Consider the following 15,716-nt stretch of genomic DNA (forward strand, 5'->3'; position numbering starts at 1 on the left):
CTGAGTTGCATCCCAAGAACACCATACCTACTGTGAAGCATGGGGGTGGAAACATCATGCTATGGGGCTGTTTTTCTGCCAAGGGGACAGGACGACTGATCCGTGTTAAGGACAGAATGAATGGGGCCATGTATCGTGAGATTTTGAGCCAAAACCTCCTTCCATCAGTGAGAACTTTGAAGATGAAACGAGGCTGGGTCTTCCAACATGACAATGATCCAAAACACACCGCCCGGGCAACAAAGGAGTGGCTCCGTAAGAAGCATTTGAAAGTCCTGGAGTGGCCTAGCCAGTCTCCAGACCTCAACCCCATAGAAAATCTGTGGCGGGAGTTGAAAGTCCGTGTTGCTCGGCGACAGCCCCAAAACATCACTGCTCTCGAGAAGATCTGCATGGAGGAATGGGCCAAAATACCAGCTACTGTGTGTGCAAACCTGGTAAAGACCTATAGTAAACGTTTGACCTCTGTTATTGCCAACAAAGGTTATGTTACAAAGTATTGAGTTGTATTTTTGTTATTGACCAAATACTTATTTTCCACCCTGATTTACGAATAAATTCTTTACAAATCCTACCATGTGGATTCATGGATTTTTTTTCACATTCTGTCTCTCACAGTTGAAGTGTACCTCTGGTGCAAATTACTGACCTCGGTCATCATTTTAGGTGGGGGAACTTGCACAATCGGTGGCTGACTAAATACTTTTTTGCCCCACTGTATTACAATAAAATAAAAGACAAAAAAAGCGATCTTAAGTTTTTCCACTTGTTGGGTCTTAAACTTTCAGTTCTGGGATCCGCAAGAAAAATCTGTCACGAGAGACCCATCAGAAGCACAAGACTGACCCTCGGAGTAGGAAACACTTGCGCTAAAGGACTTCCACATGGTTGCTGCTGCTGATCTTTGCTGAAGGAAAAACAACCTGATATTAGCCTTTAAAATAAAACACGACGACGCGTGCACGGTCAGCGTGCACGCACGCAGCTGCACACACCCGTCAGTGTTTGAAGGGGAGAGAGATATAAATCACACTTCTGCCAGATGCAGTGATTAAAAAAAAAACAAAAGTGTGTGCAGGAGAGACAGAGGAGGAGAAAGTGTGTGTGTGGGTGTGTGCTGTGGTCAGCGCTTGTGGTGAGGTGCAGTAGAAAGTCTCTTTAACATCAGGCATTAACTCTGCTAATCACACCCAGATGACCAGAAGCAAACGCGGTGATGGTGTACGGCTTGTTTGTGTGATGAATATATCATGACTAACGTCCACTCAACACAATATAAAGTTCTTCCCAAAAGAACAGCCTTGAGGTCCGAAAGCTTCCCGACAGAAGCCCCATGACTCATTGTTGTGTCCACCTTCGAGTTCGTGGCGCCCTACATCCTGTAAACAACAAGCGTCAAAACAAAGGGGATTTTATTACATTCCCAAATCTTAAAGCTTTCTCCTTCTCCTTCCGTCAGAAACTGGGGTTTAGACGAGAAGACTGACAGTATTCAAACTAGGAAGCTCGCCAGTGAGTTAGCGCAAAGAGCGTAAAAACAAAGAAAACCAACTGTCTGCCAACCTGTGTCAAGTCTAGTCAAGTCAAGTGTAGGGCTGCCACGATTAGTCGACTAGTCACGATTAGTCGACTATCAAAATCGTCGACGACTGATTTAATAGTCGACGCGTCGTTTGAAGCTTTGTAAGATCACAAAAGACGCAGGAATCAGTAGCAGGATTTAAGAGTGTAATAACGGACTGAAACAGAAGATGGCAGCACTGCATGTACAAGGATGTCAGCTGCTGTTAAACCCCGAAGAAGAAGAAGCTGTGTCCCAGAATTCATAGTGCAGCCCAGCTCAGTTTATAACAATGGCGGCAGCTAGTTAGTTTTAATATTACTCTTATTATTCTTTCTGGGTCACAAAATAAACGTTTAACATATTTTCAGGCGAGAATGTAGCTGTGTAAACCTCAAATATCTGCTCAGTTTATCAAGACACCACATATTTTCAAAAGCGCTCCGACGTTTTCGGAGACGTCTGTTACTAGCTCGATAGCTAGGCGGGGGCAAGGCTAACTAGAGCCGTGAGAACACCGGACTCCCGGCAAATCATTTTCAAACCCACCGCCGTCCTTCGCATATCAGGTTAAACATGATATATAAGTCAAATTTAATAAACTATCATCTTGTCTTTATTTTTAGTTAGCACAGACCTTAAACACTTAAAGCTGTAAGCTAATGATAGTTATATAAGAGCAGATGCTGCTGGTGCAATAAGCTGTACGTTTTATGTTGAATGGATGATGATCTGATTAATCGACTTCTTCCTCCTAGCGTTTTTCCTGCTCAGTTGCAGGGTCCGCTTTTCTGCAAAGTCGTCTCCACTTGGGTCGGTCAAGGGCGTCGGTCAGATCGGCTTCGATCTTCTTCACGTCGTCCTTGATTCGGTCCATCCATCTCCGCTTTGGTCTGCCTCTAGGTCGACGTCCTTGGGGGCTGAGCCGCAGTGCTGTTCTCACCACTGAGTTCTCATCGCTCCGTACCACATGTCCGTACCACCGCAGCCTCGCTTCTTGCATCTTATCTGTGATTGGCGTGATTCCCATCCTCTTTCTAACGTCGGTGTTCATGACGTGGTCCCATCGTGTTAGGCCTAGGCACCATCGCAGCATCCGCATCTGATTAATCGACTAATCGCAAAAATAATCGCCAACTAGTCAACTATCAAAATAATTGTTTGTGGCAGCCCTAGTCAAGTGGCTTTATTGTCATTCCAACCATGTGCAGTGTTACAGTACATGGTGCTACATATAACAGACCATCAACACAGGACAACATAAAGTGCAATGTGCAAAAATTGCAACAAAAAAAACAAAGTGCAACAATGTGCACAATGTGCAAAAAAGAACTTGGAGTATAACGGTGTGCATGTGTGTTTCTGTGGAGACTTTAGAAAGTTATTGTTCCTAACACTGAAACACACCTTAGAAGGCAGGTTATTGGAAGAACTATCCATCTGTTACGATCTATTACAGCCAATTCGATTAATGAACCACGGGGAGCATCCAGCAGGAAAAGCAAAGTTGCAGTCGAGCACTGTGGCAGCGTGCCACCTGTTGATTCTTCAGATATTTACAACCTTACTGAGTAGTAAACTCGTAGTTTCAAAGCCGGGCAAGCTGGGGATGGTCTTTAAAAAGTGATCTTGTGAATCTCACAAGACTCCAGTTGCCTTGCAAGGTGAGGCCATACCCAAGCCAGTATTTGCTCTTTGTTTGTCCCAGACGTACGTGTGACATTTATCTCCTTATCAATGGAAAGGAGTAACAAGGGGGGAAAAAAGGATTTAAGTAGCACATATAAAATATCACGACAGTCTAGATGTGGCAAAAGAGTCTTTCTTTCCAAAGCTGCAACAAAGCCATGCCCTCAGAGCCTTGCCATTCCAGCTGTGATTTACTGTTTTGGAATTTCTTGTCCTGGTTTCAGGTGAGAGTCGCTCTTACACTGCCACAACTTTATCACCATCTATGCACTGATCAAATGACAGGGCAGTCACAAAGCTGCACTGGCTTTATCTTTGAGGCGAATCAAACAAGCCTTTGTTTCCTGCCGTCGCTCACCCGGATGCCTGTCTCGCTGCATGTCAGTCTACTTCTATAGCCTACGTATCAGTTCACCGAGTTGTCTGTCTTCACCTGCGTCTGTCACACCTGCTTGCCTGCTCTCCTGTCTTTCCATCCCTCTGCCCATCTTCACGCTTGACCGAGTCTGCCCACCTGCCCTTATCTCCTCGTCTGTCTCCGTGCAACCTGACCTGACCGTTGTCTCTGGTCTTTTTCAGAGCGTGACTGGTTGGCTGACCGACCTTTGGGCCGATTAGAGTTACCTACCGCAGCGTAGTCGGGACAGATGCACGCATGCGCACACTTAGACAAGGATGCACAGGGAGCTCGTTTAACCTACCGCCAGCCCTTATCCCATCAGCGCCACAGCATGTGAGCGTCTAAGAACACGGGCTAATCTGAGCTACTACGTATGTGTAAAATAATTCACCTCTTCGGGCAAGACGGGAGTTTTTCGCTTAGTTTAGGAGCTTACATCAAGGAGGAATCTGGGAATATGACAACATACCAACATGTTTATATATATATTTAAGTGTGCTCTCTCACACACGAAAGAGCTATAATTACACTATTACGCCATACAAGGGAAAGTAGTGGAAAACCCAGAGACGCAGCATAAAGAGAGGTGTAAATAGAAAACTGGTGACTCAAATTCTAGTGGCTACACACTAGCCACACACACACACACACACTGAGAAAGAGCCAAAAACACAAAGTTCACCCACATGAAGCCAGAGGAAGCAATGTGTGTGTTTGTGTCTGAGTGTGGTGACTGAGGAGGATGAGTAAAGCTCGGTTTGTCTTTACTGATGTCGTAGTTGCTGGAACTGTTATCTAAAGGCTTTTTTCTTTTTTCTAGAGGGAATGAATGCTCTAACATACTCCTACCCATCAATCAATCCGTGTGCTCTCTAAGCTGTCCTATAATAGTTTCGAGGAGTGATGCAACTCTCCAGGATGTGGCTGAGAAGAAAATTTGTTTCCTTGTTTCCTCAGAATTTTGATGTGCTTTTTATTTTGGTTTAAACACACAGACTCTTTTTAAAACCTCTGAGGCTCTGCGTCCTTTTCCTCTCCGATTTCTTCTAATCACAGTCTGTATATAAAAGATGGATGTAGTTTGTGTCGTCTGGGTTTTTTGGAGCCAGAGATGAGCGCATTTAAACGAATGTATAACGTGCTAAATTATAAGTTGATGCTAGCAAGCTCAGTTAGCAAGGTGGATGTGGAGATAACAGCCAGTTGGTGTTGGTGTATAAATAAATCAAGAATCAATCAATAAAATCAGTGCATTATTGATTAATCTCACATTTATTTTTAATCAAACAGACTCTACAAAATGTGTCAAAATAGAAAAAAATGTCAATCCTCACTGTAAAGATGTTAGAAACAGAAACGAACAACAACAATAGGGCTGCCACAAACGATTATTTTGATAGTCGAATAGTCACTGATTATTTTTGCGATTACTCGATTAATCAGATCATCATCCATTGGACGTAAAAACTACAGCTGATTGCACCAGCAGCATCTGCTCTTATATAACTATCATTAGCTTACAGCTTTAAGTGTTTAAGGTCTGTGCTAACTAAAAATAAAGACAAGATGATAGTTTATTAAATTTTAATGAAATTTGCAGATTGTTTCGGTGAAGTTTAATAAACTCCTTGCTATCTAAAATATAACAGGACACTGGAGTATATTCTGGAGCATCTCACACTTCTGATAATCAGCTGTCTGCTTGATGTTTATTCAGCTGTGTAAAAACTATAACTTTAATCTCAGCCAAACCGATTTACTCAGGAACAAATAAAATACTGAAAAAAGCCAAACAATAACATTTTAAGTTATCTAAGTGACTCATATATCATGTTTAACCTGAGTAGCGAAAGACGGCGGTGGGTTTGAAAACGATTTGCGGGGAGTCCGGTGTTCTCACGGCTCTAGTTAGCCTAGCCCCCGGCTAACTATCGAGCTAGTGGGTAACAGACGTCTCCGAAAACGTCGGAGCGCTTTTGAAAATATGCGGTGTCCTGATAAACTGAGCAGATATTTGAGGTTTACACAGCTACATTCTCGCCTAAACGTTTATTTTGTGACCCAGAAAGAATAATAAGAGTAATATTAAAACTAACTAGCTGCCGCCATTGTTGGAAACTGTGCTGGGCTGCGCTATGAATTCTGGGACACAGCTTCTTCTTCTTCGGGGTTTAACGGCAGCTGGCATCCTTGTACATGCAGTGCTGCCATCTTCTGTTTCAGTCCGTTATTACACTCTTAAATCCTGCTACTTATTCCTGCGTCTTTTGTGATCTTACAAAGCTTCAAACGACGCGTCGACTATTAAATCAGTCGTCGACGATTTTGATAGTCGACGTAATCCTGACCAGTCGACTAATCGTGGCAGCCCTAAACAACAATCTTTATTATTATTATTTTAACTAACTGGTTAATACTTTTGGTATACACCAAAGTCTTCTACAGCTCAAGCTAACATCCTCAAATGATTTAAAAAAGCCAAAGATTTTTATTTTAATCAGTTATAAGAACCAAATTTTGTGCAGCCGGACAAAATGATTCCAAGAGCCAGAACCATTCAGGTAGCCGAGCAGGAGCCTGACAACAACGAGGCTGGGCAGACAGCTGGTAACAAAGGAGACAAAGAGCCCCCCCCCCCCCCCCCCCAAGAGCTTGGTGGCTAACCTTGAGGCCAATAACAGTGAGGGAGCCAGTGACAGGTATGAAAGCTTTTTGAAGGGCAGAGGAGACGCCTGGAACCCACAGACTGAGACCTACACCCTCAGAAAACCCTTTTCTTCTCTTTGCAGCAAGCTAACAACCATTGTACTGATAGAATAAGGAGAAAAGACTGGAAATCCTCAAATTCAGGGAGGAATATGTCTACCAGGTCTATGTTTTGCTGTTTTGTGATATGTTGGAATTATTAAGACGTGAGGACCCAGATGCAAAATGCTAGGAGTCAGACGTCAATGAATAAAAGGCGAGTGATTTATTGAGGGGATTAAAGTCCAAAAAACAATAAATCCAACATCAAAGTTAAACAGAATTCCACAAAAATGCAAAGCTACAAAACACAATGGATCAAATATAAACAGCTTGGAGCACCAGCACAACTAGGCTTCAATAATATCAGAAAAAATTAACTGAACAGAAATCAGAAACAACCTGACACAATTCATGAAACTAGGGAAAGTAATAAAACCAAAGCAAAAGACACAAACACCCGACTCAGAAGCTGGTGCTGAAAAATCACCTGGTTTCATTTGAATCACTGAATTTGCACATTTGATTCTTGCACACTGGTTCATAAAGTTTAAACCAAATGTTCCCTTTCTCACACCTCTGGTCTAGAACACCCACACACACACACACACACACACACACACACACACACACACACACACACACACAAATGCAAACATCTAAACGGTAAAGTCATCCAGAGGCCACCCTCATTACTCAATGCACAGGTGGCGAGGGTCTTTTCTGGATGGACAAGGACCAGACCAAACCTCGGTTTTATATGTGAGCATATGCAACCCCCCCCCCCCCACACACACACACACACACACATACACACTTTTGTCTGCACACCTCAGAGCCATTGGGGCTGAACTCTGTGGTTAATGACTTTCCCACCCACTACACAGCATGCACATGTTGAAGCCGTTAACGATAAGTGGCTTTTCGAACTTGGTAACGTCCTAATGTCCCTGTTAATCTCACATTCCTCACTACAAAGGCCCCAGTACACAGCACAGCAATCCCTGCAAGATGAGCCATTTTGTGAACTATTAAAAACCAATAACCAAAGTTTTTTTCGGCCTACCTTTGCCCCACTAGAGTATTGACACGGGCCGACTTCAATCTGAGCAACATCAACATCATTTGGTCAGAACTTCCTGATGAAAACCACGTGGAGAACAACAGTTCAAGTGTAGATCACAAGGTTGTTGTTGTTTTTGCTTAATAGTGCAGCACTCAGCTGCTTTACTCTGCACTGCACCTTTCTCTTTTGGCCTAGCTTATCCAAAAATCATTGTAACAACACAGCACTGAGGGAAAAAGACAGGAGGGCAACATTTATTAACAACTTGTAAAGTGCACGTTAGAAATGGCTGCATTGTGTATTTTCTACAGCAAGACAGTCAAATATCACGATCTGTCCTAACTGACACACTGAGTGAAATTAGTACTTGTGGCTAAGACTACATCTGGAAATCACCTGCAAAAATCATTCTGTCCATGTTATAATTTTACATTTTAAGGTCACACCTTCTTCTTTTAGGCATAATTAACAAATGCACGGACTGGTTCAATATGTTCCAATGAAAAATGTTTAGACTGAGCTTATGTGAATATATAAAGTGACATATTTGACAAAATAATAAAACTGTGTTATTGTAAAGTGACCACAAACAAAACCTCGATATTGATTAAGACTGGTAGCGCTGCGGTGGACCCCCCCCCCCCCCCTCCAAAACAAACAAACAAACAAACAAACAAAAACAAGCAGTAATTGTAAACATTCAACATAGTACATATATAATTTTACTTTTGTACGTTATCTCATATTAGACCAACTGGACTGGGTTTTCACATCAAGCCGACCGGATTAAATGTTTCTCTGTTTATTTCAACGGTTTCTCGTGCGTTTTGTAGGCTATGACACCGGTGCTCGTGCGGAAGGTGACCCTCAGGTGAAAAACACACTAAAACAAAGGATTTGGGGCAAAATGCTTGTCCGTACCTGGAGGTGTCTGAAAGCAGCGGTTAGCTGGGTCATGTGCAGAGTGAGGCACCTGGATGTGCATCTGGCGCTGTTCGTTTTCTCCTGAACATCCTCCTGCTCCGGCGAACTCCTGCGAGCACAAGTCACCGCCAACATCGCGCAAAGCAGCACCAAACCGGCCCGACGAACTGACATTACACCGGAAGCTAATACAAAAACATACACAACAACAACAAAAAGATTTTTCCCTCTCGTTTCCTCTTGTTTCGAAGGCGTCCTCCTCTCTCTGACTTATAAATTCAGAATGAAAACATCCGAGCGCCGCTCGTGCCTGCGCGCGAGTAGGGAGTGGAGCGCCTCCGCGGACACTCCCACCACCGGTACAAGTGCGGCCACGTGGAGTTATAACGTTCTTCATCCTCATTATCCTAAATACCGTCATCATCCTCGGCAACGTCGTGCACAAGCGGCAATAATTACTATCGCCGCTGCTTCTTCCGATGATCAGGCCAGTGGCATGCGCGCTTCTTCACTTTCATTACGATTTTTTCTATTTAATTTTACAGTTTTTGCATCATTTGTTTTCATAAAATTGACCAGCAACCCTCAGCGTCATCACACGCACCAGCTGTTAGTGCTGTAGGCGTCAGTGGTCAGGTTTACTTCAGGCCAGCACTGTGGAGAGACCAGAGCGGGGTCTTTTTTAACGTGTTTCTCCTGGAAAGTTAAAATTATGACGACAAGAAGAAGAAGAAGAAAGTGGTTGATTCCACTTGGTATTCAGCTTGATATTGTGCATCACTCTCATCACACTGAAACACGTTAATTCTAATCCAAGCAAGCATCCAATCAGTTTAATTACATTTTATTATCATTGCTTTAAAACATTAGATATGCACATAAGTATATTTAATCATTTTTATCCCTTTTTAATATTCTTGCACGTGTTTGTAGGTTCAGGTGCGGAGTTATCGTCATTATTGTTGTTGCTTCACTCATGGTTGTGCTTAATTTTATCAGCTTCACTTCCAACATAATGATCTTTATTTTCATCATCACCATCATCATCATCACCACTGTTCTTAGAGTCTTTTTGACGACCACTTTTATTCTGCTGTGAAACAAAAACAAGAAACAAGAACACCAAGATAATCTTGCTGTTGTCATCAGTGCTCTGATAGTACTGCCTTGTTATGAGGGCAGAAACATAATAAACAGGCCAAAGTTTACTTTAATGTTCTGTTACATGGTTGCAAATATCAGGCATGCAAACAAAGCAAAAGGAGCAGAATGAAAGTCCAAAAGTCCAAAACTAAGACTAAGGAATGCAAGAAGGCGATAAGGACATATAGACGATCTGTCAAATGCTTAGTGGACAAGTGCTGGTGAGGAGAGAGGCGGGTGGATTAGGTGACAAAGTAGCACAGGTGGTAAAGGCAGAGTTTAATTATCTGAATAAATTCCTGGTCTCTCCCGTATCACTGATATACCTTTATCATCAATACTTTTCTCCCTTTTCATAAACATCTTTTTATATAATCATCATCCTCGTCCTAAAAAAACAAAACTGAAAATTACATTTAAAAAAACCTCAAACTGGATCCATCTGACATGAGGAGAGGTGCTGCAGTGAAGTAAGAGAAAGCATTTATGGCCTAATGGTTTGCATGGCAGGGTATAGTTTTAGGCCTATTAACACTTTACCATTACTACTATGAAAAACAACCTTTCCTTTATAGTCTGGGAATGCTCTCCAAGGCTAATTACTGAACTAATAAAAGCGCCTTTATTAATGGGAGCAAGAATTAAAGAATGTGTTGAGGTAGGTGTCTGTCACACAGCCAGTCAGTGTGTTAGTCACCACTTTCTGACAGAAACCACGGAGCCAAGTGGGGTTTTCTAGGACCGAGGCCAAGTCGAGATGCTGAAGACAGAGAGTTGAAAGCCCTGTTTGTTTATATGAGAGCGTAACCCAGCCGAGGAGTCATCTCTGCTGGCAATGAAAAGCAGAAAGAATCACCTAGCTTTTGATTTAGATGAAATGGACTTGTATAAATATTTAGTAAGTACTGGCAGGACTGTTTTTGACCCTGCTGTATAAAGCAGGCTTCTCATTCTGTGTCGTACGGAAAGGCATACATACTGTAGGTTGGTGTAATGTCTTGGCTTATTAACCATTTTATGGTGATGTATTTATAGACATTTGCTTCTTTTAGTAAAACGAAAAGAAAAACACTAAAAGATATTTCATTTATTTTCATGTGATTTATCTTTAAAATCAAAGAAATCCAAACACTGCAGAAATCTGAGCTAGCATTGTTTTTTTGTAAGTTTCTTTTTTAGCATTTCTTCTTTTTGAATGTCACTTAAATGGCTCATTACTTAAAACTACTCGTTACAAATTCAAAGCTCAGCTACTAATATGTATAATGTGTTTGATCATTTCAATGAAAGATCAATATTTCTTCCCAGTTTTTCATTTGAAGGTTTCAAGGAATGTCTTTCCAAATGTCCAAGTAGATACAGATTGATGATGGTGAGAGAAAGTGAATGAGTAATGTGGTGTGTGAAGCCACACTGTCCATATCGTTATATATGCTCACACTTATCTCAGACAACCTAAACAGCTGAAGTGGTTTTACAGAAAGTGTCAAATCAATTTCAGCAGCAGTTTCCTTTTATCTACATCTAAAAATAACATTTATATAAAACACCCAGCTCGTGTTTCTGAAGAAACCATTAGCGGTGTAAAACCTCTCACCGACACATACTCAAACATCACACGCGTGTGCATGATGCACATTCTCACACACCACAGAGGCATTCACCGGCTGCTTAAAGCTACTCGATGTCAGAAGCCATACGTGTTTGAACAGAGTGAGAGAAAGAGAAAGGCAGAGATACAGAAAGCTAGCAACAGGTAGAACAAGTGTGACACGGAAACATTAGACATGTTTCCATTTGTGTAAGAGTCATTTTTCCTCTGTCAGTGCGCCCCAGGGCAGCTGTGGCTACAATGTAGCTTGCTATCGCCAGTGTGTGAATGTGTGTGTGAATGGGTGGATGACTGAATGTAGTGTAAAGCGCTTTGGGGTCCTTAAGGACTAGAAAAGCGCTATACAAATGCAGGCCATTTACCATTTCCCTTTAATGTTCACAAAGAAGTCAGAAGTTTTTTTAACACTAACAGAATCTGTGCCATAAGAAGCCCTCTGACGATGAAGTCTCGTGAATCTGACATTCATCGTACCACATAAACACATTTTATCCCAACTAAACCCCTTCAAAATCACCTGCCTCCATGGGACTACAAAACAGAGGAACCGTTTCCAGTTTCAAAGCTAATCTTCACGTATTTAACATGTCACTGATCTAATCGAAACACCGTCATCTCCTGAATCCCTGTGCATTTAGCCATTACAGTCGCAATTCCATGTTGTTATCGTTTATGTCCAAGACTACAGAAGTGGTCAGAGATTATTCCTGCAGCTGGCACTGCTTACAGCTGATCTGACGCTGGTCGCTGACTCTTCAGCAGCAATGTTTCTCCAACTATGGTCCAGCAGGCCAGAGACAGTTCATTACAAACGCCCAGGAACAAAGACAGAGTCTTTTTCTTGAATACAACAGTCATACTGCACCATGAAAAGCCTCTGTTGCAAGTCTGAATATTGCGTTCATAACTAGAATTTTTTTTGTACCTAAAACAACTCATTTGAATAATAGTTGATGGGATTGCTACAAAGCAACATATCGCACTGAAGTATATGTTATTGTCAGATATAGTCTCCATCATCATCATCATTATTATTTATTATTATTATTATTATTATTATTAATATTACAGATTTTATGCCTAATGGCATTGACGGCTGCTCTCTCCATGTCTTCAATGGATCTTGAACCCCTCTGTTTTCCTTATGTAGTTTCTTAGCATGATGGCTTTCCTGCAATGTCTAACATATTATGAACTACAGTTGTAAATATATGATAATAATCTGGTGCAAATCCTCTTCAGGTTCTGTTGGAAAATATCTCGGTCAAATTCAAACTTAATGATTTTAAAAAAACCTTTTGATCTTGAGTTACTTATTATTTTACAGATTTTAAAATAGAAATTGACTAATATGTAATGCTGTGTTATTGCAGATAAACTTGTTGGTCTGGAGCAGCCCTCAGCTGTAATGCATTTAGAAGCAGATTGAGCACATGAGCTGCTGTGTGTTTGAATCTCATGTATTATTTTATGTAGCACTGCCACCTGCTGTTCAAACAGATGAACTACCAGATAAAGAATAAAAAAATATTTTACAAATCAAGCCTCATTCGTCCCTCCATCCTTACAGGCTCGTGTGCTGTTGCACCACAACCTCGTCACGCTTTGTTTCCACAAGAAAACAGTGACAGAGCTGGGACTAAAAACAACTCTCAATGCAAAAAGACTGATGTTAAGAAAATTTATCGTAATATTCTGTTATTAAAACACACTGATACTTAAATGACAATGCAGAAGTGAAACATGTCTTAGCTGAACACAGACCTTCCTCTCTCTGCTCAAGCTGTACAAAACCCAAATAGGGTGTCCCTGACATGGGGGCGCTCCTGTGATAAACCACAGTAGAAGACAAAGTGTTGAGTGGAAGCAAGTTTTTAAACTTAGAATCAAAAGGTGTACTTTATTTTTTCAGTGATAGAGAAGCATAGAGAAGGTCACATGGAGTTGCACCGTCTTTGTGGATCTAGAGAGAGGATATGATAGCTTGCCAAGAGAGTCTTTTTCCGTGGCCTCTCCAAACTCCTCCCACACCCGAGGTTCTGCCTTAGCTACTGCCCGATCCGCGTTCTGGTTGGCCTGTTGTTACCTATCTGCTGCCTCCAAAGTCCCACAGGCTAACCAAGCCTGATAGGACTCCTTCTTCAGAGTGATGGTTCCCTTCACCTCTGGTGTTCAACATCTGGTTCAGAGGTCACCACAACAGACACCAACTACCTTGTGGCCACAGCTCAATGCAGCAGCTTCAGCAATGGAGGTTCTGAACATGGTCCATTTGGACTCAATCTGATGATATGATTACAAAATCGATCATCAACCAGCGGCCTAGGGTGTCCTGGTGCCACATGCACTTGGTCCAATACATTTTGGGGCATGTATTCTGTAATGGAATACATTTTAAAAGTAACCTTCCCAACCCTGCCAACAGTAATTGTTAAGATTGGCTAGTGATTGCTTCACAAGACTGGTGTCCATCACACATTAGTAATATAATAAAAATATGATATGACCAACAATAAATTTATTGTATTTATAAATTTAATGTACTTAATTAAAGCATTTACAGTAGTAAAATTTAACCCCATCCATGAATCGCTACCCAAACAGTCCTGACCCGCGACAACATGAAACAGGAAAGTACCGCAGTGTAATCCATTTATTTCAACAAAGTAACTGTATTCTGAATACCACCCTTTTAAACGGTAACTGTAACGGAATACAGTTACTCATATTTTGTATTTTAAATACGTAACGGCGGTACATGTATTCTGTTACTCCCCAACACTGACTGTTGGCTACAGAAATGCAGCCTAACAAACCAGGTGCAAAGTCTCATTGACATTAAAATGTGTTTTTAAAGAGGTCTAGCCAAGAGAGCAGCAGAAAATGAAAGAAATATAACATCTCAGTTTATAAATATATTTAAGGGACCAGAAGGACTGGATTAATGACAATAAGGGTACAATTATAGAGTCATAAAGATACTTCAGGAACAGGTCTTTTTTTAAATTTTACATTCGCTAAATGAACTTGCTATTAGCATTAGCTACAACTCCCAGCTGAAAACAAAGTGCCGTACGTACACTTGACATGACAAACAAAAAATGGGAAGCGCATTAAATTAAATTAAAACAATAATATCAGCACATTAGATTAAATTAAAGCAGTAAAATAAGGGTCAAACAGCGTTATAAGCCAAGGAATGAAGTGGGTTTAAGACTTGTTTTAAAAATGGACAATGAAGGGGCCTCTCTAGTGTGCAGGGCAGGTTATTCCAGAGGTTAGGAGCAGCAATAGAGAAGGCCCTGTCCCGTCTGAGCTTCCTCTTGAACCTGGGTACCTCCAGAAGCAGCTTGTCAGCTGACCCGAGAAACCTAGGCATTCAGTAAGGATGAAGAAGCTCAGAGAGGTAAGGTGGGGCAAGACCATTTAAGCACAAGGAATCACAAGGTCCACTAGGACCAAACACAATCACCTCTGTTTTGCTTGGTTTACATTTTTAAAAAATTAGGGCCATTCAAGTTTTTATTCCAGTGTGTGAATGTGTGCATGAATGGGTGGATGACTGGATATGTAAAGCGCTTTGGGGTCCTTAGGGACTAGAAAAGCGCTATATAAATACAGGCCATTTACCATTTATATCCTCTAGAAATGCCAAAAGCAGTTTAACAGATAAAGCATCTTTCTGCTTCAGAGGCAGATAAATCTGGCAGTTGTCGGCATACCAGTGGAAGGCTATTCCATCCCTTCTATGCATGGCTCCCAAAAGCTGTAAATACAAGGGAAATCCAGGGGCCCTAAAATTGAGCCCTGAAGAGCAGCAGAAAATTACTCATACCCTTAAAAAGTTAACACTAAAAGTTATGTCAGACAAATAAGACTCAAACCAATTCAAAGTAGTACCACGAATGCCTGCAAGATGGTGTAAACGAGACAGTAAAATGTTGTGGTCTACAGTGGCAAAAGCAGCTGCTAGGCCAAGGAGGACAAGAACAACATGATTACAAGAATCATAGGTAACGAAGCTATCACTAAATCTCCAAGATACCATTCTCATCGAAACAACCAATCAATTAGGAATATACATTTTCTCTATAATTTTAGACAGAAAAGGCAGCTTGGAGATAGGCCTGTAGTTAGCCAATACAGTGTGGTCCAGGGCAGGTTTCTTGAGCAGAGGTTGTACTGCATGCTAAAAATTAGCAGGGACAACTTCGGATATTAAACTGGTGTTTGACAAAACCCTGCCCTATGCTAGGCAACATCTCCTTAAAAAAATCGTGGAGGGGCAGGATCATTTGGTCTCAGATGGCCAACCACATCCTCTAAATAAGAAAGAGTCACAAGCTCAAACTAGTCAAAAACAACAGAGCAGGGGATGGAGACAGAGGGGGCAGAGATGAGAGCTTTTTCAATAAAAAAGAAAAAGAAAGACACATAAAACATTAGGTCGTTTATGAGAGGCCTCCAAACAGCCAATTTGTGGAGCATGGCATTAATCTTTTCACGAAACGCTCCAGGAGCAACAAACGCACGCGCAGCTCTCCCGTCCAGTCTGTGGCAGTCACGTAGCAACTGA

General features: G+C 41.6%; 1 protein-coding gene across 3 annotated transcripts in view; it reads right to left on the reverse strand.

The window, feature by feature from the left end:
- anos1b (anosmin 1b) overlaps window positions 1-8,714 on the reverse strand; it is a 53,481-nt gene extending 44,767 nt beyond the window's left edge. For 2 of the 3 annotated variants that reach the window (XM_026147818.2, XM_026147817.2), the window contains exon 1: window positions 8,383-8,714. In XM_026147818.2, coding sequence (XP_026003603.2) covers window positions 8,383-8,559 — 177 coding nt within the window. In that variant the 5' untranslated portion in view covers window positions 8,560-8,714. The remainder of the gene's footprint in view (window positions 1-8,382) is intronic. The other variant, XM_080291246.1, reaches the window with a different exon arrangement.
- Between the last annotated feature and the right edge of the window lie 7,002 nt (window positions 8,715-15,716).

This window comes from Astatotilapia calliptera, chromosome 17 (genome assembly GCF_964374335.1).
Source record: "Astatotilapia calliptera chromosome 17, fAstCal68.1, whole genome shotgun sequence".
NCBI classification, from domain to species: domain Eukaryota; kingdom Metazoa; phylum Chordata; class Actinopteri; order Cichliformes; family Cichlidae; genus Astatotilapia; species Astatotilapia calliptera.